This window comes from Chanodichthys erythropterus, chromosome 17 (genome assembly GCF_024489055.1).
Source record: "Chanodichthys erythropterus isolate Z2021 chromosome 17, ASM2448905v1, whole genome shotgun sequence".
Lineage (NCBI taxonomy): Eukaryota > Metazoa > Chordata > Actinopteri > Cypriniformes > Xenocyprididae > Chanodichthys > Chanodichthys erythropterus.
The window spans coordinates 20419991-20443702 of record NC_090237.1 but is presented as its reverse complement, the minus strand read 5'-3'; the positions used below and the strand labels follow the sequence as shown (position 1 = coordinate 20443702).

The 23712-nt window shown below is 37.8% G+C and overlaps 1 protein-coding gene across 1 annotated transcript in view; it reads right to left on the bottom strand.

The window, feature by feature from the left end:
• Positions 1 to 3668: 3668 nt before the first annotated feature.
• Positions 3669 to 23712, bottom strand: part of ankrd13b (ankyrin repeat domain 13B) — a 45342-nt gene continuing 25298 nt past the window's right edge. Inside the window, exons 2-15 of the mRNA XM_067365460.1 lie at positions 22885 to 23020; positions 21308 to 21432; positions 20854 to 20899; positions 20603 to 20746; positions 20154 to 20367; positions 19873 to 19939; positions 17039 to 17120; positions 16518 to 16582; positions 16263 to 16393; positions 14260 to 14417; positions 13937 to 14113; positions 13516 to 13679; positions 8743 to 8819; positions 3669 to 5927 (exon numbers count right to left, since the gene is read on the bottom strand). Coding sequence (XP_067221561.1) covers positions 5738 to 5927; positions 8743 to 8819; positions 13516 to 13679; positions 13937 to 14113; positions 14260 to 14417; positions 16263 to 16393; positions 16518 to 16582; positions 17039 to 17120; positions 19873 to 19939; positions 20154 to 20367; positions 20603 to 20746; positions 20854 to 20899; positions 21308 to 21432; positions 22885 to 23020 — 1776 coding nt within the window. The 3' untranslated portion in view covers positions 3669 to 5737. The remainder of the gene's footprint in view (positions 5928 to 8742; positions 8820 to 13515; positions 13680 to 13936; positions 14114 to 14259; positions 14418 to 16262; positions 16394 to 16517; positions 16583 to 17038; positions 17121 to 19872; positions 19940 to 20153; positions 20368 to 20602; positions 20747 to 20853; positions 20900 to 21307; positions 21433 to 22884; positions 23021 to 23712) is intronic.

Genomic DNA, 23712 nt, shown 5'->3' with positions numbered 1-23712 from the left:
TATTTTAATTATTTTTGTCAGTCATTTATTTTATAGACAGGTCAATAAATCAAATATTTAATCACTATATTGTTTGGATCGTAGGAGTTTTTAGGATTGGCATTTTACAAACTGAGTTCAATTTTAGAGGTGATGATGATTATATACTAAGCTATAAATTTGATTGATAATTAACGTGTTTAATAATTAATTTGAATGGAGAACGGTTTTGGTTTTAGCCTGCTCTTTCAGTGCAATTTGTTGTTTGAACAAAAGCGCCACAGTGTGGCAAAGAGTTGTACTGCAATATGATGTAATTTACCAAAATCGAGCAAGTTAAGGGTCACTATTAATGATATCTCGGATATTTTAAAATAATTTTATAAAAAGTTAAGTTAAAAAAGCCTATACATTAACTTGTAACATCTCTTTGTGGCCATTATAATGCTTTCTCTTTGCACTTTGTTTTTGCATTGCTAATAAGCAAGCACAACTTTGATGCATATTAGAGAAGAGACTGAATGTAGTGTGTTTCACCAGAGTCCATTTTTAGCTCCGTCTGCAATCAGTGGCTGTTATATTTGAAATTTGAATGTTCTTGTCATTGTATCTGCACCAACTGACTCTAATATTATTCATTGGGGTTGACTCATCACTTAGCTAAAGCTTCCTCTAGAATGCTGATTCATTCTGGAAACAGCACGGCGATGCCTAAAACACTCCCCCGACAGTCCCAAAATAATCGTGGGAATGAAGGTGTTTGAAGCCTTTGGCGAATGACATAAAGCATCTTTGAATCTGCTGGTGGTAAAATTTGCCCTGTAGTTTTTGAAGGAACGATGCATATTTAGCAGGCCTAGGTGATGAACAACACAATCATTATGTTGTTGTCTGTCATAATGTACAGTGCATGCTAATCACTGATAACTAAAACTTTAAAAATAGTTTTCAGAAATTGAAATAAAGCTGAAATAATGGAAAAACTTCCATCAGACATGTTGGTATGGTACTGACCAGTGTTGGGGAAAGCTACTTTTAAAAGTAATGCATTACAATGTTGCGTTACTCCCCTAAAAAAAGTAACTAATAGTTACTTTTTATGGAAAGTAATGCATTACATTACTTTTTTCACTTGGGCTGGGCTTTAATATAACAAAAAAGTTCTATTTTTGGCTAATCTAAAGGCCCTTTCACATCAAAAGTGAAATGAATGAGCATCAGGCTGAACACAAATGTGTTGTTTATCACAAAGTAATTTTTGCTTATTAGTATGGTAGAATTGGATCATCGAATGTCAGCAGCAAAGAAACTGGTTAATAAAGTGAGATGAAATCCATAAAGGATATTGGATATAATATATTCAATTATTGCAGGTTTGTGCAATATTCTGACTCTTTTTGTGCAAGTGAGATGACTAAATACTTTAGTCTAGAACTACAATAACCGTCATGTACATACAACGCATCTGCACGTACTCTTGATTTCTCTCAACATGGCGACGAGGTGTCAGTCAATACATTGGCATTACTAATTTGAAAACTACTAATTTGTTGTAAATTTAAAAGTAATGCATTACTTTTCTAGTTACTTGAAAAAAAGTAATCTGATTACATAATTTTAAGTTACTTGTAATGCATTACCCCCATCACTGGTATTGACATACTAAAGGGGTGTTTAAAGAATGCTATGGTACTGCATCCTTATAAAAAAAGTATTGTTGCAGTACCATGTTAATGCCACGGAGGTCCAAGGTACTTTCAAAAATGCCATAGTACATGTACATACATAACATATGTTATTGCAGTATGATCAAGCACAATACCTTTGCTTTTAAAATCAAAAACTTAAAAAAAGTGTTAGACGCATTCATTCCCAATGCATGTTCATTTAGATGTCTTATCCTTTATTCAGAATGCCTTTAAGTTACAAATGTGAACAATATATTTCAGTCACATACAAACACAACAGCAGCACTCCACACAAACCACATCAACCAAATTCAAATGAAAAAATGTTGAATATAAATAATGCTCTTATATGTTATACTAAAACGTTGAGTCATATCAAGCATTTCTTAACGACTGAGCCCAGGCATTCACAAGTCGCACAATCAATCTACGTGTTTATTAGGAGCTCTGTCTCCAGACAGTGTCATTAGATCCGCTTCCTTTGAAAACTGACGGTTAATCCCTTGTGTTTTTTACATTGAAGCTTTTCAGATGTGCAGTATGGCCATGTTTCCTCATTTGTTTTTCAAAGATTCACCTGATACATCAAACCCTGAGGGCACGTCACTCAGGCCCAGAATAAATCTGACTAAGGAGAAAGATCTATTTTTAAGATTCTCCAATAAAATTTCCCCCTTCGTCTTCGCTCAGGGCATTATCTCTGTGAGTGATTCCTCCTTTCATGTTTTATTCCAGAACTGGCACCTCTTATAAAAGCACAATTAGATTTTTGATTAGCTACCGCAGGTGTTTCAGTCATGAGACAATGAGCTCTGATGGTAATGTTGAAGGAAGCACAGAATGGAGGCCGGGAAAGAAACGGTGTTGTCGAGTGATTGAACAGACGGATGAATGCATGTCGTGACAATTACATTGATTAAAGTACCCAAGAGTCAACTTAGCACCATTTGAAGTAGAACGCATACACTGTGTTGTATGCGAATAATATCTCTTTTTTTCTGAAAAGTGCATTTAGGACACATGATGAATATTGCAATGAGCATTTGATTCAGATTCAAAAGAATCGTTTAGTCATTAATGACGTTGTACCTGAAAATGGCTTGTTTTTTTCCATTCACTCTTCTTATTAACTGTCAGTTGTACCATTACAATAATTTCTCTAGCGTTCAGATTATCAATTTGGAGAATAAATAAAAATCATACCGTTGACAGTGCGCAAAGGGTGGGTGCCAACCTGCTGTCATAACGCAGGGTTTGGCCTTCCCTTAAGGGCGCTTCCACACTACAAAAAGTGTGGCGGAGAATTTTATGGAAATGATGATAAAATTTGTTTTGAGGGTATGGAAAGAGCCAGATTAAGACCTGTTCACATCAAGACGAATGTGTTAAAATTTGGTGTGATAAACATTTTAATTTAAATGACTGAAGGAAAAACATTTCTAGCCACCAATGTAATAATTTTTGACAGAGAGGTGTTCTAATCTCTTTTATAGACCTTATGTAGCCCCGCCCCTTTTTAGCGCTGCGCTCGTTGTCTTTTGACTTCCGGTTTGTATTTCCACAGCGTATTTATGAATGAACTGCTCATTTTAAAATCTTCCCGGTCTACTGACATTTGTTAAGACATCTGCTTTAAACATAACAATGCTCATGATAACTTTCATTAACTCTACAACAGGTAAATCCACTTCACCAGCTAATTATTCTTCAACAGCGATGCCACAGAAATATATGGGCTACCACAAAAACGGAAGTTCAAAGACAATTTTCTAAAGATGGCGGCACGCTTTTTTCTCTGGTAAATAAGGTCTTAAACGGATAGTTCTGGCCCTTGATTCTGATTGGTTGAGCAGCGTTTGAAGCCATTTTAAAATTTCCGAAAACAGCTGACCGCATTAAGTATCACAGCGCCACTGAATGTGTATGTTGCCAAAGTCCCTTTAAGACAGTCCACTCCGCGGCCATCTTTGAAACGCCTCTCCGGCATTCAAGTGGAGCTCCTATCACTCTGAATGGAGAAACATCCAATTCTGTTTGTCAAGCTTTCAATTAAATTTCATATTTGAAATCACCAATGAAATCTGACAACAACTGTCTCATAAATTTTGTTTCTGAACGCTCAAATCATGACAAAAAACTATATTTTTCAGGATGGTTCAAGCTAACGCAGATGCGCAATCCTAAATGCGCGTCTCGTGTCTCATTTCGGAGTTGCGCGTTTGATTGTTTCTATAGGAACCGGAGCTTCTAACAGCCGCTGCAGTGACGCGATGACTTTACCAGTCGGCGATTGGCTCTTTAGAAGGCGGTATTTATTCCGCATATTGTGCGTTGCACTTTCTTCCATTCAAAACCAACACGAGTAGCGTCTTGTGTTATTCTACAGTCTTTGATGTTGCTGTGTCTGTCATAGCAACCACTCTTAGTAACATAAATATATGTTTGTTTATTGAAGCTTACTGCATTATGAGTGTTGTGAGAGAGATATCAAGTAACAGAGTTTATTACCTGCATTCAAATTTAGCATTTTCCTTCAAGTCTGTCCTATGATCATAACAAAAATCCATCTGAATGTCTGCTGCAATCTTATCCTTTTAACATTTAATGGGTTTCCCCGTGCCCTGCTGACAGTGCTAGTCAAAGCATTTGTCATTTGCGTCTTGTTCCATGTTCACAACAAGTTTAAATATAAAAGTCTTTGCGACTGAGTGACTCGCTCATAAAGACAATCTTTCCCGCCATCAAATGGCGTAATAACTAACTTTTGTTACTGTTCATGGTCAGGGACTATTTTTTCCAGCGGAAGGAAGCCTTTTAATGATTTTACTTCACGATAGTTGCATTGATACATATTTTTTGGGTTTTAACAACACTCCTTAGCTGTAATAAATTCACTGTAAACCATGGCTTCTTGGGGCTTATTGCTTTATTCCTCTGCACTGCAAAGAAAACTGGCCAACCAAGGTTAAAGCTTTTGGTGGCCATAGCCGCTCCTGTTACATAAAACCACAATTTGGTGGCCCTCAGGAACTGTAAGTGAGAGTAAACAGCAGAAGAATCCTGAACCAGCTCTCTTGTCTCTGTACTCCTGCATTAAGAGGTGTTTGATAAACACTATAGCAATTACAAAAATCTAAACGTCTCTTTGAAAACATACTGAATCCTTTATTCTATGTAAGGAGCTTTTCTGTACTGGGGTGTTTCTGCTTTTCCATAAGTGTTACCTACAGTGAATTTGCATTTTTAAAGAGCCTGTCTGCCTGTTTTTTTTCCGCATTAGTCTTGGACCGAATTTCCATGCCGAACAGTCATGCTGGTGTGAACAGGTCTTTAGTTTGAAATCAAATGGGAGTACATAAAATTTGATTTCCAAAATCACATCTGGACCCGCCTAGCCGAGATTCTCAAAGTTCAGCGGTTAAGGTACTGACATTAGAGTATACTGCAGCAAAACGTATTTTGGTACTTTTGGTAATAACGGAGTGTCACTTTCGCAAGCATTTGCGTTTTTCTTCATACGTCCTTGTGAATGTAGCATTCCCGATCAAAATGGGATGGATCTGCAGCATTAACTCTTGTTTGTAAGTGCCCTCACACATTCTATTAGGAGACATCATGGCTCCTCAATCCAAGTGCAGTGAATTTTGTGTATCAACAACCAGAACTAAGGTTCTTTACATCCATAATGTATAACTGAAAAAAGTGATAACTCACACCTTCCAGTGAGTATGCGAGAACTCTGGGTGAGTGTTTGTATGATGGCTTTGAGAAACAATGGTAAGATACGCAGCGCAGACTGTCTCAGTCAAAATTGCACATTCACACGTTAGGAGACCAGACTGGTGCTGATCAGTCAGTAGATTGCCATGAGTTTAGTAGTTTGTGTTTGTAAACAGAGTGAAGACAGAGGTTTCTCTGTGATTCTGAATGACTCATTCGTGACTGGACCGGAGAGCGGCCCATTTTGTCCAGTTCTTTGGAAGAAGAGGGTGGGGCGTTTGGGAGTGGCCAATCGTAGTTCACGCTGGTTACGGATCCCCAGGCATGCTCTGCCACCCCTCGGTTCCCTGTCACTTTTCCATGAGTGACAGCTGTATGATACGCTGCAGTTCCTCTTCCTCTCGCCTTTGACGAAGCTCCACCTCTTCCTGCTCACGGGCGGACAGTGCCATGGCTATACGCAGCTGCTCGTCATAGCTGCGCGGAGGCTTATTGGTCGTTGTGCTGCGAGGGCTCTCCATGGGTTTGTGCTGTGGGGTTCTGGGTAATGGAGAAGAAAAGAAGTGACTGAGATCTCTGCTAACAGAAGTCTTTTTGAAAACACTAAAATCAGCAATTTAAGTGTGATAAAATACATTTGAATTAATATATATGTCATATATGCAGCGCTCTATAGGAATGGAAAGACTTTCATTTATAATACTATATTAATCACATTTTATTCATTTTCAACATTTCACTTTAATCACAACAGTCAGAATTATTTTAGATTAATTGTTTGCCACTGTATCTTGAATTTGGGAGGCATTTTTGTTCACAAGATTTTAATGTTTCTAAAAGTCTCACCAAGGCTACATTTATTTGATCAAAAGAACAGTAAAAACAGTAATATTGTGAAATATAAGTATAATTTAACATAACTGTTTTATATTGTAATATATTTCTAAATGTAATTTATTCATGGCAAAGCTGAATTTTCTTTCAGAAATCATTCTAATATGCAATTATACACTGCTAAAAAAAACACATCAGATCTCAATGGGGAAAAATATCATGCTGGATATCTATATTGAAATGGACTGGTAGTGTGTTAGGAACAAAAGGATGCCACATCGTTTGATGGAAATGAAAATGATCAACCTACAGAGGACTGAATTCAAAGACACCCCGAAAATCAAAGTGAAAAAATGATGCAGCAGGCTAGTCCATTTTGCTGAAATTTCATTGTGGTTGGATGGACCGAAACATAATGTCCCAGAGGTGTTCTATTGGTGTTCATACCCTCGGCACATGAGGCCAGGCATTATCGTGCACCAGGAGGAACCCAAGACCCACTGCCCCAGCGTAGGGTCTGGATTTCATCCCGATACCTAATGGCAGTCGGGGTGCTATTGTCTAGCCTATAGAGGTCTGTGCGTCCCTGCATGGATATGCCTCCCAAGACCATCACTGAACCACCACAGAACCGCTCATGCTGAACTATGTTACAGGCAGCATAATGTTCTCCACGGCTTCTCCAGACCCTTTTACGTCTGTCACATGTGCTCAGGGTGAACCTGCTCTCATCTGAAAAGCACAGGGTGCCAATTCTGGTGTTCAATGGCAAATGCCAATCAAGCTCCACGGTGCCGGGCAGAGGACGTCGGGCCCAGAAGCCACCCTCTTTAAGTCTGTTTCTGATTGTTTGGTCAGAGACATTCACACCAGTGGACTGTTGGAGGTAGGGCTGTTACGGTGACAATTTTGTACTACTGCGGTGGGAAATCACCAATCATATATATATATATATATATATATAAGGTTGCGTTAGACTTTTGCCGTCATTTTGACGGACACGATCGTAAAAAAAATCTGTCATAATCAATTATTACTCGTCATTTTAATTTTTATAAAAGACATTTAATAGCTTCTGATTTCGTCCACATTTTCATTTTTATTCACAAACTTACAGGATAAGCAAATAGGTCTAGGCTATGCATTTATTTATATTATGAAAAGAAAGTTGATCGAAGACTGCGTCACTTTTCAGTTTTCATCTTGAACACTTGTCGAGGATCGTGAGTGAACGCGATCATCTCTTCCTCATTACTACTGTACAGAACGTAATAAATGTGAATGAAAATTAAAAAAATAAGTTGAAAGGTAGCTTAACGAAATCTGTATCACGTCAGTTCAATCAGTGTTGCAAACAATGTCACGTATACCTCAGAAAAGCCATTCGTTGACCATAAACTTATAGTCAGCAAGAAAAATAACAAAACAAACTGGATTAGAAACTTAACTATGGAAATATAAGTATTATAACTTTATTATTATAAAATGGACTTAAACAGGGTGCGTGTAATCAAACGCATCGTTTTCATTTTATTCTGGAGACTGAATTTGCGCTCTGCAGACACACTGGAGTGCACTCACCACCAACTGGACAGAGGTGGGAATTACACTAACAAACAACATCAGCCTCAGTAATCTGTCAAAATGACAGACAGAGTTCAGTTAATGCAACCTTTGAAATTTTACATACATATATATAACACTACCGCCGTTACACTCCACAACCGCGGTGGTCATGCTGACCATCATAGCCCTAGCTGGTGCTCATCCTGTTCTTCTTTGCACAAAAGAGCAGTCACCGGTCCTGTTGATGGTTTAAGGACCTTTTATAGCCCTGTCCAGCTCTCCTAGGGTGTCAGTGGCCTCCACCTGTAAAACCGTTCCTGTGTGGAGGGTTGTCTCATTGTTACCCATCTAGTGCACCTGTTGTTAATTTCATTAACAGCAAAGCAGCTGAAACTGATTAACAACCCGCCCTACTTAACTGACCACATCAAAATCCCAGGAGTTTAACTGACTTGATGCTATTTTCTGATTAAAAATGTTCCTTTAATTTTCTTGAGCAGTGTATGTTTATGTATGTATCATTTTTGTGGAAATCGTAATTATTTTCAGGATTTTTTGATAATCAGGATTAATTTTGAAATGGCAATGTTTTGTAACATTACAAATGTCTTTAACTCTTGATCAGTTTAATGCATAATGAAGTATTAATTTCTTTAAAAAAGAAAATCTAACTGAGCCTATTGTGAATAATGTGTAGTGACTGTTTCGGATTCATGTCGGCTGCCACGGACAGGGCATCTCAACTTGCTTTTAAAACTCTGTGAAGAGCAAACGGAGGTGAAGAGAGAGAAATGAAAACCCTAGTGAATTTCTATGAGCTTCACTGAGGCTATATTGACAGTCAAGCCTGTGTCAATAGCTCCAGTAAATGTGATGAGAGTGTGATGCTGTCCCTGCCTATTGTGGGTGAGATGTGACTACAGGAGACAGTAGAAGTGGAATACTGACTGCAGACCTTTCGTGTCGGCTGGGGTCGCAGGACAGAGAATGTGTTCCTGGCTTACTGTTGGTCAAAGCCTCCCAGATCGTCACCTGTGAGTGAAACAGAGTGATCAGGTATGTGTAAAAAGATTTACAATGTCTTACACCACATCCTAACCAGGCAAAACACATTAAAGCAACAACTCCGCTAGAAATTTTATGTTCCTAGAACATTCTCAGAATACGTTCTCAGAATATCCCTGCTGTTCTTGTCAAAAAACTTAATTGAAAATTAGAGCTTGAAATTAATTAACAAAAGTGGCTATTCAAACAAGACTATTTTTTCTTAAAAGTCTTACAAAAAAAGCACTTTACTTTATTGACTGAAGCACAGGTGCTACTCTCCAGCACAATGGTAACCTCACAAAACTCAGATAACAGAAACAGAACATTAAACACTGACAGATCTCTCTAGATCTCAGCAGAGGTGGGAAGTCCAGGGGTCAGAGAGTAAAAGTCCTGCCATATTTTTATTCCACCCACTGAAGCATTAATGAAATAAATAAATGTTTAATTGAGTGATGATCGACCAATATTGAAGACACCTGATGATAACAAGCAGAATCACCAAAGGAGAAAATCACTATTTTTAAGTTACCATCATCGAGGTCAGGGTTTGTTTTAGTTGAGCTCTTGACCCTTTGATATTAGCAAAATTAAAAGATGATCAGGTGGTGTTGGTTATGTTTTCACATAATCATTATTTGATCTGAATCACTGAACTCATTTAGAGCCCAATCTTAGTTGATTTACAGTATTTATTACAGCAGCACTGTGATTCTACAGCAGAACATCAACTTTATCAATACAAAAAATGTTTTGAAAGTTGTCCCTATCACAAAAAAAGGCTTATTTTAAGCACACACAGACATCAAGAATCAGCGTATGAATCTCAATGACGGTGACAAGCAACATATTCTGATAAACAGAGCAACTCTGAACATTAGAAAACAAGCTACTAAAAAGTCACAGAAAAACAGCAAAATTTAAATAGTGAGAATAAAGAAAATTACTAAGACAATTCAGCTCATAATTTATTCATGCATGATTTTATCATCATACAGTAGTCTTATTTGTTGATCTTGTATTTGTTTCATGTGGTTATAGTCCTATGATATTACAATAATAAAATCCTATCCTACATTGATAATTTGAAAGTTTTATCATTATACAGGAATTATTCAAACAGCATGATGTAGATTCACACAGACATCAAGATTCTGCCTGTGATCCTCAACAATGGTGACAAAATTTTCAGATAAACAGATTAACTCTGAACATCACAAAACAAGCTACTAAAGCCACAAAAACGATTTTTGTTTGGTCTCACCATTGTTGAGAATCATACGCTGATTCATGATGTCTGTGTGAGTCTTTTGGACACAGAGGTGGGAAGTCCAGGGGTCAGAGAGTAAAAGTCCTGCCATATTTGGATTCCACCCACTGAAGCATTAATGAGATAAATAAGTGTTTAATCGAGTGATGATTGACCATTATTGAAGACACCTGATGATAACAAGCAGAATCACCACAAATTTTTTAAGTTACCATCATCGAGGTCAGGGTTTGTTTTAGTTGAGCTCTTGACCCTTGACTTTTTAATATTAGATTTTGTTTGGGCAGTTTTAACTGCGTTAAAACCAACCCCATAAGCAAAGTTAAAAGATGATTAGGTGGTGTTGGTTATGTTTTCACATAATCATTATTTGATTTGAATCACTTAACTTGTTTAGAGTCTAATCTTTAGATTTACATTACATATCAAGAATCAGTCTGTGAATCTCAACAGTGGTGAGAGTAATAAAGCATGTTGCAATGCATTCTGGGTGCAACAAATCAAAATTCATCCATGCCTCCCATCATGCATTGCTGCATGAATAAATTATGAGCAGAATTGTCTAAGTAATTTTCTTTATTCTCACTATTTAAATTTTGCTGTTTTTCTGTGACTTTTTAGTAGCTTGTATTCTAATGTTCAGAGTTGATCTGTTGATCAGAATATGTTGCTTGTCACCATTGTTGAGATTCATACGCTGATTCTTGATGTCTGTGTGTGCTTAAAATAAACCTTTTTTGTGATAAGGCCAACTTTCCAAAAAACTTTTTTTATTGATAAAATTGATCTTCTGCTGTAATCAACAATGTAAATCTAACAAAGTTTGAGCTCAGATTAAATAACAATTATGTGAAACATAACCAACACCACCTGATATTTTTTTTTAATTTTGCTTGTCTGGTTGGTTTTAATGCAGTTAAAACTACTCAATCAAAACCTGATATTTAAAAGTCAAGAGCTCAACTAAAACAAACCCTGACCTCGATGATGGTAACTTAAAAATAGTGATTTTCTCCTTTGGTGATTCTGCTTGTTATCATCAGGTGTCTTCAATAATGGTCAATCATCACTCAATTAAACACTTATTTATCTCATTAATGCTTCAGTGGGTGGAATAAAAATATGGCAGGACTTTTACTCTCTGAACCCTGGACTTCCCACCTCTGATGATGGGCACGAGCTGGAGAGCAGCTGATATGAGTGCGCATGCGTGGCGCACACGAACAAACATACACGGCCTGTCACGGTTCTCGTTCTCGAGTCAAGAACCGGTTGCAACGGTTTTCGGATCATCAGTACACAACCGAGAACCGCTTCTTTCGGACATGTCCGATTTGAGAACCGGTGAGCTGATGATACTGCGCATGCGTTTAACTTTTCAACTGCTCGAAAAGCACGTTAGTTAAGTTGTTGAACATCGGACAGTGTGATAATATAAAAAATATAAAAATATAATGTTTATTGTGCTTTTCCAAATACACCATAGCAGATTAATAGCATAAAATGCTGTACATTATTCTGTACATATAATACTGTACATAAACTACATGCCCACATGAACATAATATTTTGTACACAGATCAAACTAATGTTCATAAATAGTTCTACAAATTCATTTTTCTATATTAATATTATTTAAAAAGCAATATAGTTAAAGTTGTGCAGTTGTGCTTTCAAGTTATTATTTTTTTAAGAGTGAAAACAATTAGATTTATCAAAACATTTATTTGTTTCATAAATAATCCATGGACAGCTTTAATTTCTAAACAAGGTGATAAAAAAATGACGTAATCAAACTACAGCGAGAGCAAACAGGCGACTCCTTTTGAATCGCTCTTGCTGTTCTCGAATCTCAATCTCGTTCTCGAGTAGAATCGGTTACAACGGTTCTCGGATCATCAGTACACAACCGAAGAACCGCTTCTCTCGGACGTGTCCGATTTGAGAACCGGTGAGCTGATGATACTGCGCATGCTTGATTCAGCTTGTGATCTGAAGCTACCGAACAGTAACATCACAGCACCGGTTAACTAGGACAACTGATGCTATGAGAGGACTCGAATGAGGGGCCAATCTGGCGAAACGTAAGTTTATTTAATCATAATGTAAGAGGATCATGATGAAGACTAATTTATTCACTTTATAACTGTAAAACTTTGTTTGCACATCACTGCCTGTATATGTGTTTGGATGCTTTAGATGCAAAACTAAATTGTAAGAAACGCTTCAGATTATAATGTTTTAGTTGACTGAAGTTATGATTACTAACTTTATATATTTGAATCACTTTTTTTTCAACCCGGCCCGCGATAGACGACGTCATCGCGGATGAATTCATTACGTCGGAGCGTAAAAGAACCGGTGAACCGGTTTATTGAATCGAACTGTCCGAAAGAACTGGTTCGCGGAAAAGAACCGAACTTCCCATCACTTGAACAAAACCAATCAGAAAATTAAAAATATAATATAAAAAACCCAAAAAGCTTTCTTAAAAAAAAAAAGACACACAAAGACATCAAGAATCAGCACATGAATCTCAACAATGGTAACAATCAAAAGTGCCATGCTGCAGTGCATGCTGGGAACAATAGTATAAAACTCCCAGCATGCATCACAGCATGAATAAATGATGCAGCTGAACTGTCCTTTTATTTTCTTTAATTCTAACTATTTGCTTTTATTTTTGCTGTGGTTTTTGTTCTGTCTCTTAGTAAGTTTTTGTGATGTCCAGAGTTGATCTGATTGTCTGAATATATTGTTGTCACCATTATTGAGATTCATATGCTGATTGCTCATATCTGTGTGATCTCAGTAAAATGCTCTTTGTTAGCTGTGTCTTGAATGGATGGTTTATGCAGTTTTAGACAACAGAATATGAACAAATATTTTTTATTTATTAAATAAAATAAATAAACATTTACTCCCTCTTAAGTTGTTTCAAACCTGTATTAAAGTTGTGTACACAAAGGAAGATATTTGGAAGAATGTTTGTAACTAAGCAGATCTCGCCCTCCATTGACTACAATAGTATATTTTTTTCTACAATGGCAGTCAATGTACAGAACAGAGAATTTAATACAGGTTTGGAACAACTTGAGGGAGAGTAAATGATGACAGAATTTTAATTTTTGGGTAAACTATCCCTTTAAGGTTGAACCCCTGCAGTCACGTTGACTATTTTAACGATGTTTAATACCTTCCCAGGCTTTGAATGTGATAAATACATTGCTTTCTATGAGGAATAAAAACAAACAAACTTGGATTTCATCAAAAACATCATAATTTGCGTTCCGAAGATGAACAAAGGTCTTATGGGTGTGGAACGACATGAGGGTGAGTAATTAATGACAGAAATTTCATTTTTGGGTGAACTAACCCTTTAACATGCAAGTGTGTGATTGCATCTCAGACCTGGTCATATTCTGATCCAGCCTCAATCAGGCTTTGCTGGATGGCGTACTGTAGTAGATCATCTTCCTCTTCTCTAATGTTCTCTCTCTGGTTTCCTCCTAAAACGCTGTAGCCCCGCGGAGCCTCAAAAACACAAGGTGGGATCTCTCCTCCACGACATGAGTCTGATTTATACACAAACACAAAATCATGAAGTATTATTATAGTCAAATGTATTGACCAGCAGATCTGAGTTACATCAGTACTACAGGCAGCACAATGAGGAATGCAAGCATTAAACATTTATCCAATCAATTCGTGCTTTGTCTGAACACGGTATTACTTTGTAACACCATATTTCTCATCCTAAGAAATAATCATCATCTTAAATAGCTTCTAACAATCACATTTCCTTGAAGGTAAAGGACTGGATGATTCTTACTTGTAGAGCTAGAGCTGGACACGCTGGAAGAGTCGCTGCCTGGAGATGGCGTGTCCGTCCTGGGACTGTCTTTTTGTCCATCCCCTTCAGCGTCCACCCGGGGCAAACCACCCTCTTCACAACCATTTAGGTTCCCAAAGGTGATCCGAGCATTCAGAATGTGATAGATGGGAATTTCTGTGGTGGGGAGATGTTATTGTTGCATTAACCTGATAGCTAAAATGTGTGTTTGTTTGTAACCTAACCATGCTTTAAAAAAAATGCCTAAAAATGGCAAATTTCTTATTTTCTAGCCTTCACTACCTTTTTTTCCTCTCTCTTACCTATCTTGACAGGGAAGCCAGGAGGCAGACGTAAGGTGATGAAGTCCCTAAGCTTGGCGAACAAGGCGTTGGAGATGGCCATGAGGTCAATAATAGGAGCCACCTGCTCCTCCAGAGATAAAGGATGAGATTCACACAACCATAGCTTGGCTTTGAACCTGGGAAAAAAACATACATATAAGAGCTGTGACACACAAAGCCGACAGTCAGACGCTGAGCTTCTGTTGGGCTAGTTTTGCGGTGTGAAATAGTCTATTAATACCTGCTGATATAGAGAGGTATTTCCCTACAACTGTTGCCGCAGTTTCAATATATTTGTATATTCTGATGTGTGTCAATTTGAATAATTGACTGGTCTATAATATAGATAATAATTTATATATCAGCGAGTGGAAAGTAAATCTGTAGTGAATTATGATGAATGATTTTGCAAATCATTTTAATTTACCTGCTGCATTTCAGCAATTTTAAAAGTGTGATGTACAGAGTTGAAAGACAATAAGTGTATAATCACTCAACTTAGTTTTTGATACATGTGATGGAAATTAACAATTTTTATCATTTTGAAATCAGATGTAGTTATTTGGGTTTATCGTTTACAATATAATTCTTTTGTTTTGTTTAGGCTACTTCTATGTTATGTTTCCCCCTTGAATGATCATAATAACCAATGCCCGACTGTGGTGCACTTAAAGGCAGTATCAGAAGACTCTTCGAAGAGGAACACATCTTATTAGTAATGTCAGTAACGTTTTTTTACAAGATGTAATATAAGTCTAAGGTGTCCCCTGAATGTGTCTGTGAAGTTGCAGCTCAAAATACCCCATAGATTTTTTTTTAATTAATTTTTTTAACTGCCTATTTTGAGGCATAATTAGAAATGCGCCGATTCAGGCTGCGGCCCCTTTAATTGCTCGCGCTCCCCACCCCCTCCCGAGCTCTCGACTCTATCATTGCATAAACAAAGTTCACACAGCTAATATAACCCTCAAAATGGATCTTTACAAAGTGTTCGTCATGCAACATGTCTAATAATCGCGTAAGTATGGTATTTATTTGGATGTTTACATTTGATTCTGAATGAGTTTGATAGTGCTCCGTGACTAAAGCTAATGCCACACTGTTGTTTTATGAAGAATGAAGTTGTGTTTATGAATTATACAGACTGCAAGTGTTTAATAATGAAAATAACGACAGTCTTGTCTCCGTGAATACAGTAAGAAACGATGGTAACTTTAACCACATTTAACAGTACATTAGCAACATTCTAACGAAACATTTAGAAAGACAATTTACAAATATCACTAAAAATATCATGATATCATGAATCATGTCAGTTATTATTGCTCCATCTGCCATTTTTCGCTATTGTTCTTGCTTGCTTACCTAGTCTGATGATTCAGCTGTGCACATCCAGACGTTAATACTGGCTGCCCTTGTGTAATGCCTTGAACATGGGCTGGCATATGCAAATATCGGGGGCGTGCATAATAATGATCCTGACTGTTATGTAACAGTCGGTGTTATGTTGAGATTCGCCTGTTCTTCAGAGGTTGTTTAAACAAATGAGATTTATATAAGAAGGAGGAAACAATGGAGTTTGAGACTCACTGTATGTCATTTCCATGTACTGAACTCTTGTTATTTAACTATGCCAACTTAGGTAAATTCAATTTTCAATTCGATGGCACCTTTAAGTGGGTAAGTATCATTATTACTATTGTTCATACTTAGGGTTAGCATTAAGTAATATTTTTTGCATTTATTTTCATAGGAGGACTCTTTAAGGAGAGATGGGAAACGATTGGAGAGGAGTTAGTCGAATGAGACTGGGAAAGGACCACGAGCCAGTTTGTGAATTATTTTTTACTAGAGACAACCAATCAGAACACACTAGCAACAGCATAGCAATGTGAAAGTCCCACTCATATTTTCTGCAGAGAATCTAGTTATTTAAAATGTTTCAAAATGAAAATGAAAGCAGTGTTGTATTGAAACACTACCTTTGTGTTTTGGTGGTGAGGTGACTAGGCTGGCCAATGTCTCTCTGACTCATGTTGGGATTAAAGTACTCCTCAGCCGTCACAGCCAATGGGTTCGTTGCGGGGCATGATATCTGAGTCACCATAGTGTGCTGGAAAACAGACACACACACACACACTTTACTTTGAGGCTACAGAAGTGATATAATACTTAAAAGGCACTTTAGATGTCTTGATGATAAATTAACAGATTCTTGACAGGCTCCTTTCACTCACTCCGTTGTTAGGCCCCATGTGCTGTTCAGCGATACCCAGGAAGGATTGCAGAGGTGTCTTGCCGCCTGAGACAAAAACGCAATACACAGCAGGTCATATTACAGAAGACGTGCACAATCCCAAGGTTCTGTATTACATCACAGTAACAGTAGACAAGAGACAAAGACGCCGTTTGTTTGGGCAAAATCTGAGTGGGCATAGAAAGAATGAATCATCATATACACTATGGCATGCTCAGCAGTGCACACGCTCATTGCGTTTTGTTGGGAAAAACAGCATATGCACTTCAAAAACAAAATCTGTATTTTTGTCGTTAAATCTTATCCTTATGCTCACCAAAGGTTGCATTTATTTGATCAAAAAATACAGTAAAATCTTACTTACCCTAAACTTTTGAACAGTTATTGTATTGATTTAAGAAAATAATTTTCAGTGTGTGATTCAGATTTCTGAAAATAAAGATTAATGTCAATATGGTCATGTGAAGATTTTGATTTGAGAAACAAATTGGTCAAACGTACCTTTGGGTTTTGTTTTGTGCTGGTCAGTGAGATGGTCAGTACGTGTTCGTGTGATCAGCTCAACATTAGAGGCACAGTAAACCTGAAGCAAAGACATATTAGAATATTATTTGATCATTTTGTGGTGTCTGTCTGGAGTTAGTAAGCAGCAATAAAGCACACGAGACAGGAGTAGTGAACTTCATCCATCTTGTTTTCACTCTTTTACCATTCTCCCACACATTACATCAGAACAAAATACTTCAAAATAGTAGTCAGTAATACATTTCAGGCATGAACACAACAAATTTGTTTATTAATCTGCCAATTATATCCCAAACAAAAATACAATACTCGCTTATCCTACAATGCTGTTCATGGATGGTCTTTACATTTCAAATTATGTAGAACTTTGAAGCAGGGTTAGAATTTCATACGCATTTTCAAATAGTTCATAATGCATCTAATACTTAATCTACATAACACCATGCTGCACTGATTGTCATGTAGACGACTTAGCAGAATGAAATGGGAGCGGTCTAGTTTCATCATGTCTGCTCTCTGCACTCTCTTCCAGTATATTGGGTGTAACCGAATGTTTCATAGAAATTGGTTCCTTTCCAATCGGGTCAACGGATGAAAGGGAGCAAAAGTTTGAAACTGTGAAACGCTATGCGAATCAAGGCATAAGTGCATGAATATTAATTAGGTCATAGAGACGTTGCTTGGTAACCTTCCAGGAGTGTCCAGTCAAGTGCCTTAATTAATATTCATGAGCCAGGCCTTCACCCATAGTTGGATGTCAGTTTGCCAGCTAATTAGCACACAATTAAACAGCCTTCCTATTAGCCAAGAATAACTGTCAAGATAAAGATATTAAACTTGAAAAAGGCTATCAGCTAAGGTGTTTAATTTCCATTATCATGCATCAGTACAACTTGTGTTTCTGAAAATTGTAGTGATTCTTAATTGAATTTTTCTGTGCCTGTTGTTACGAGCAATCTGTATCTGTTTATGTTTGTTTTAGTTCAGTTTCTTGTGTTTCAGTTTGTTTCTATAGTTTTTCATTGATTAATTAAGTTAAAGGTGCCATCAAACGTTTTTTTACAAGATGTAATATAAGTCTAAGGTGTCCCCTGAATGTGTCTGTGACGTTTCAGCTCAAAATACCCCATAGATTTTTTTAATTCATTTTTTTAACTGCCTGTTTTGGGGCATCATTAACTATGCACCGATATATAGGTTGCGGCTCCTTTAAATCTCGTGCTCCCCCGCCAACGGAGCTCGCGCTTGCTTTAACCAGCATAAACACAGTTTACACAGTTAATATAACCCTCAAAATGGATCTTTACAAAGTGTTCGTCATGCATACTGCATGCATGCATCAGATTATGTGAGTATTGTATTTATTTGGATGTTTACATTTGATTCTGAATGAGTTTGATAGTGATCCGTGGCTAAAGCTAACATTACACACTGTTGGAGAGATTTATAAAGAATGAAGTTGTGTTTATGAATTATACAGACTGCAAGTGTTTAAAAATGAAAATAGCGACAGCTCTTGTCTCCGTGAATACAGTAAGAAACGATGGTAACTTTAACCACATTTAACAGTATTAGCAACATGCTAACGAAACATTTAGAAGGACAATTTACAAATATCACTAAAAATATCATGTAATCATGGATCATGTCAGTTATTATTGCTCCATCTGCCATTTTTCGCTATTGTCCTTGCTTGCTTACCTAGTCTGATGATTCAGCTGTGCACAGATCCAGACGTTAATACTGTCTGCCCTTGTGTAATGCCTTGAACATGGGCTGGCATATGCAAATATTGGGGGCGTACATATTAATGATCCCGACTGTTGCGTAATAGTCAGTGTTATGTTGAGATTCACCTGTTCCTCGGAGGTCTTTTAAACAAATGAGATTTATATAAGAAGGAGGAAACAATGGTGTTTGAGACTCACTGTATGTCATTTCCATGTACTGAACTCTTGTTATTCAACTATGCCGAGATAAATTAAATTTTTGATTCTAGGGCACCTTTAAAGACCTGTGGCTTGTTTCATTGATTGGTTAGTTTGCTCTATTTAAGCCCTTTGTTTTGTTTTGTTCAATTTAGTATGTTGTCGTCACATACTGCTGGTTGTTCTGTTCGTGTTTTTGATCCTGACTGTCTTTTTTTTTCTTTCTATTTTGAGTTTGCTAGTAAATCTACAACTGCTGCAATTAGATCCTGCCGTTTGTCATCTTGGTTGAAACCGAATGCTGACGCTTGTTTGTACATACAATATGAGTATATGAGTCGTTTGAGCGCTGTTGAGAGAATACTTAAACACCTCAGATTGGCCATTGTGTTCACTCGCTCAACAGATATGTCTGTGACTGGCTACAATGATCAACGCTTTAAAAACATGTTGTAAATAGACATCTTCAATGAGCGTTTACACAGATACACACGGGAGCTATCTATATATCGTCTATCGGTGGATTCTTCTATCAGCAGATATATTAGGGATCTGCTGATAGACGTCTGCTTTCAAAATCATTGAAGCCAATCACAGACATATCTGTTGAGCACATGAACACAATGGCCAACCAGAGGTGACAATAGACTCAAAGCAGCTTTACAGAAAGTCATTATGTTTATGTTTATAATATCCTAATATCTTCACGCCTAAAAGTCACATTTAGCAGATTTTAGTTGAGTGAAAATATAGTTTACATTTTGCAACGATACAAGCAGTCAAGCATTTGAGATATACTACATACCATCCTACACGAGTATGCTGTATGTATGCAGATAAAGTTGGACATTTCTATATATTATTATATTATACAAGCCATACCTTTGATTCATACCCGTTCACCACCTCTGTTTTCTCACTCCGCCAGCCAAGAATGCCTGTTTTATTCCTGTGGAGACATCCGGGCATGTTACCAGGAGGCCGACGTGCCGTGCAGACAGAGGTGAGTCCAATATCACACATTTTTATGATGAAGCTTATCCCAAAAGTGCTGGCTCAGACAATCAGCTTTACAGTAAAGCCAAAATAAAGGCTTACGATGCCCTTACAGTCTAAAATTTTAATTGCCGACAATGACTTGGCAGCTGTTATTATGTGCTCACCTCTCAAAGGAGATGTTCCTGGTGTCAAGCTGTGTGGCCACCACGGGAGCGGATAGACGGGCCGCCACCTGCTCGTCGCTAGGCTGCAGCGCCCCCAGAAGGCTCAAAGCGGTTGTGCGGGAGGGAGAGGCAGGAGAGGAAGAGTGGTACGGCAGCGTCTCGCAAAACACCAGCTGTCTGTCATGATCCACTTCCATTACCATGGCGCTGGAGTCTGAATGACAGGTGGAGAGAGAGCGAACGGAAGGAAGCCAATTAGAGACTGTGGCGAAGTGAGACTGAGGTTGTTTCCATGCCAATGATGGCTTGTTTGAAAGAAAGCTGAGCGAGAAGTGGCATCGAGAAAAAAGCGCAGATCAAACCCAAATCATATTTGAAAGTAACAGGCAGGGAAAAATAAAGGCTGTTCCGCAACAAAATCAGTGCAGGAAATAAGCCGTCGCACACACCTTGACCCCTGAATATGAAGCTGCGATTGCCTCTTTGCCAGGTCATTTGCTCAAATCCCATGAGCGTTGTGTCCACCCGCAGGCACTGGCCACTCTTCCATACCCGATATGTGTCACTCGGACAGATACGAGACACGAGCGGAACTGGAATTAGAGGGAGAGTTCAACAAAAGCAGGACATGAGGATGTGGAAAGAGGAAGTGCCTGTCCAAACATACCATTTACATATGATTACATAACATATAACCTACCCCAGCTTGTAAACTCCCATTTCATCTCCACGTAAAAATCCTGTGCCTGAAAGACAAGGCGAACAAAAGGGAGAGAGAAGGTTAGAGAGAAGTGTACAGTGGGAGGCCGAAAGCGAGAGACAGATAGCTCTGCAGGGAAAGACATGAATAATAAAACTCCCGGAGAGATGAGGACCGGGGAGAACCAGAGAGCTCGCACATCCATCATAAACAAAAGGAAGAAAGCTACAAGGTTGAAAAAAACTGGTACGGACAAGGAAAAGAGAGGTCTTGCAAACAAACGCAGTGGTTCCCCATAAACTTGTTTGTTTAATCTGGATGCATGAATCTACTGGAATGAAGGGCTCAGGTGTGCAGGCAGCAGGTGGTTATAAAGAAGCTGTTTGTTAAGCGCGTGGCTTGTTGTTTTGTCATTAACAGGTTCAGGGTTTATAAAGATGCAACTGGGGCTGACCTGACGGAGTCTCTCCAGCAATCGTGGGATCCCTGCCAGTCGCTTAGTGGTGCGCTGGTAGTCACGGTAACGCAGCACCAGTCGCACCAGCTCCGGGTTACGTGTGCTGATGGCCTCCTGCAACACTGACAGACAGAAGGTAAAGTTCAAAGTGACACCAAAATTAGGGATGCATGATATATTTATGCAGCTTTGCCATCATTTAATGCTCACTTAAAACACTTATAAATTAATAAACACTAATAAATAAAAGAAATAAACTCTATTTTTCATTCTGTACATGATCATTTTGGGATGCCTAAATTTACCTTGTAGCATTTAAAATGACTGATTTTAGTTTTAAGAGTTTTATTTTGTATTTATTTAGACAAAATAACATTATTATTATTACTCTGTGTTGTGGTGCTTTGGGTTTGAGAAAAGTGCAATATAAATAAATTGTATTATTAATTTTATTATTAATATCAAAGACTATAGAATAACACAAGACGTGTCACTCGTATTGTTTTGAATGGGAGAAAGTGTAATGCGCAATATGGCGGAATAAGTCCCGCCTTCTAAATAAGAACCAATCGCCAACTGGTAAAGTCATCGCGTCACTGCAGCAGCCGTTAGAAGCACCGGTTTCTATAGAAACTGTCAGACGCGTGCCTCTGAAACATGGCAGAAGATACGCGCATTTAGGTCTGCGCATGCGCATTAGCTTGATCCAGCCTAAAAAATACAGTTTTTTGTCATGATTCGACCGTTTGGAAAAAACATTTATAAGACAGCTGTTGTCAGAATTCATTGGTGATTTCAAATATGAAATGTAATTGTAAGGTTGGCGAACAGTTTTGGAGAATTTGATGTTTCCCCATTCAAAGAGATAGGGCATGATGCCCAGGATGCCCGAGAGGCGTTTCAAAGATGGCCGCCGAGTGAAATGACTTGTCTTAAAGGGACTTTGTTAATATTCAATATCTGCCAGATATCAGTTATCAGCCATCACTACCTTTCATAAGTTTGGGGTTACTAAGACTTTTTTAAATGTTTTCAGGGGGAAAAAAAACTCTTTTGCTTACCAAGGCTGCATTTATTTGATTTAATATTTTGAAATATTATTGCCAATTAAAATATCTGTTTTCTATTTTAATATATTTTAAAATGTAATTTATTCCTGTGATGCAAAGCTGAATTTTCAGCATCATCACTCCAGTCATCAGTGTCACATGATCATTCAGAAATCATTATAATATGCTGATTTGCTGCTCAAGAAACATTTCTTATAATTATCAGTATTGAAAACTTATGTGCTGCTTAATATCTTTTGTATTTTTTGCTGTCTGTAATAAAACAAAAACTGGATTCTTTAATGAACAGAAAGAGCAGCATTTATTTAAAACAGAAATCTTTTAGTAACTTTACTGTCTCTTGATCAATTTAATGCATCCTTTTTAATAAGTATTAATTTTTTTTTTATTTTTAAATCTTACTGAAAACAAACTTTTGAACAGTAGTGTAAATAATTATCAGGCCCCAATTTTCTGTACTCCCTACCCAAAATGCAAAGTGATTGGAGTTTTTTGCTGTATCACCTGTCCAGCCATTTCTGTTTTCTTTGCTGACATCGGCTCCATGCTGGACTAACAGACGGGCACAGTCTAAATGACCCAGTGTCACGGCCAGGTGCAAAGGAGTCCGACCCCGTGGGTCCAACACTTCTAAATCGACCTTTAAGACAGAGAAAGATTTGTTTTATTGACCACTTCATGCAGTAAAATATTTGACAAACACAATTTTCTGTTTCTGCCCTAAACAGAGATCTATCAAAGCTGTGGCCTAGTTGTTGATGCATGTTCTCCAGAGATGCAGAGCTTTTGTGCTAAAATGCAGGTTTGAATAAGACCTTGTGTTCCAACCCCCCTCACCTCAATTTTTTCTACTGTTCTATTAATCCATGTATAGAGGCCTAAACAGTTTAGAGATTTTTTTAATTTTTCTTGTTCATCACAGTGTACCTCATCAAAGCTGTTACTCCAGTAGAACATCTGGACTCCATAGCAGCTTTCATTGGCCAAGGACCGCCCAGAGGCCGTCTGACTGACATGTAAAGCAACCAATCACAGTTCGTTTTGTTCAGAGTCATGTTTTGGGGCGTGGAAATGTAATGTCAATGTCCTTACAATAACAGACTTTTACAGTGTAAAAGTTATGGACGTATTTTAAAGAGTCTATGCCATTGACTACACATACTTCACATACTTTAAAAAAAATAGTGTTTAGTTGATAAGCGCTTATTGTCACAGTTCTAAACACGACTGCTTTCTTCTTCCATGAGAGGCTTCGACCTCACAATGTTTCCAGGCGGACCATTGAAGAACGTGACACATCTCCTGAAAATCCTGTAGGATTCATCCACTCAG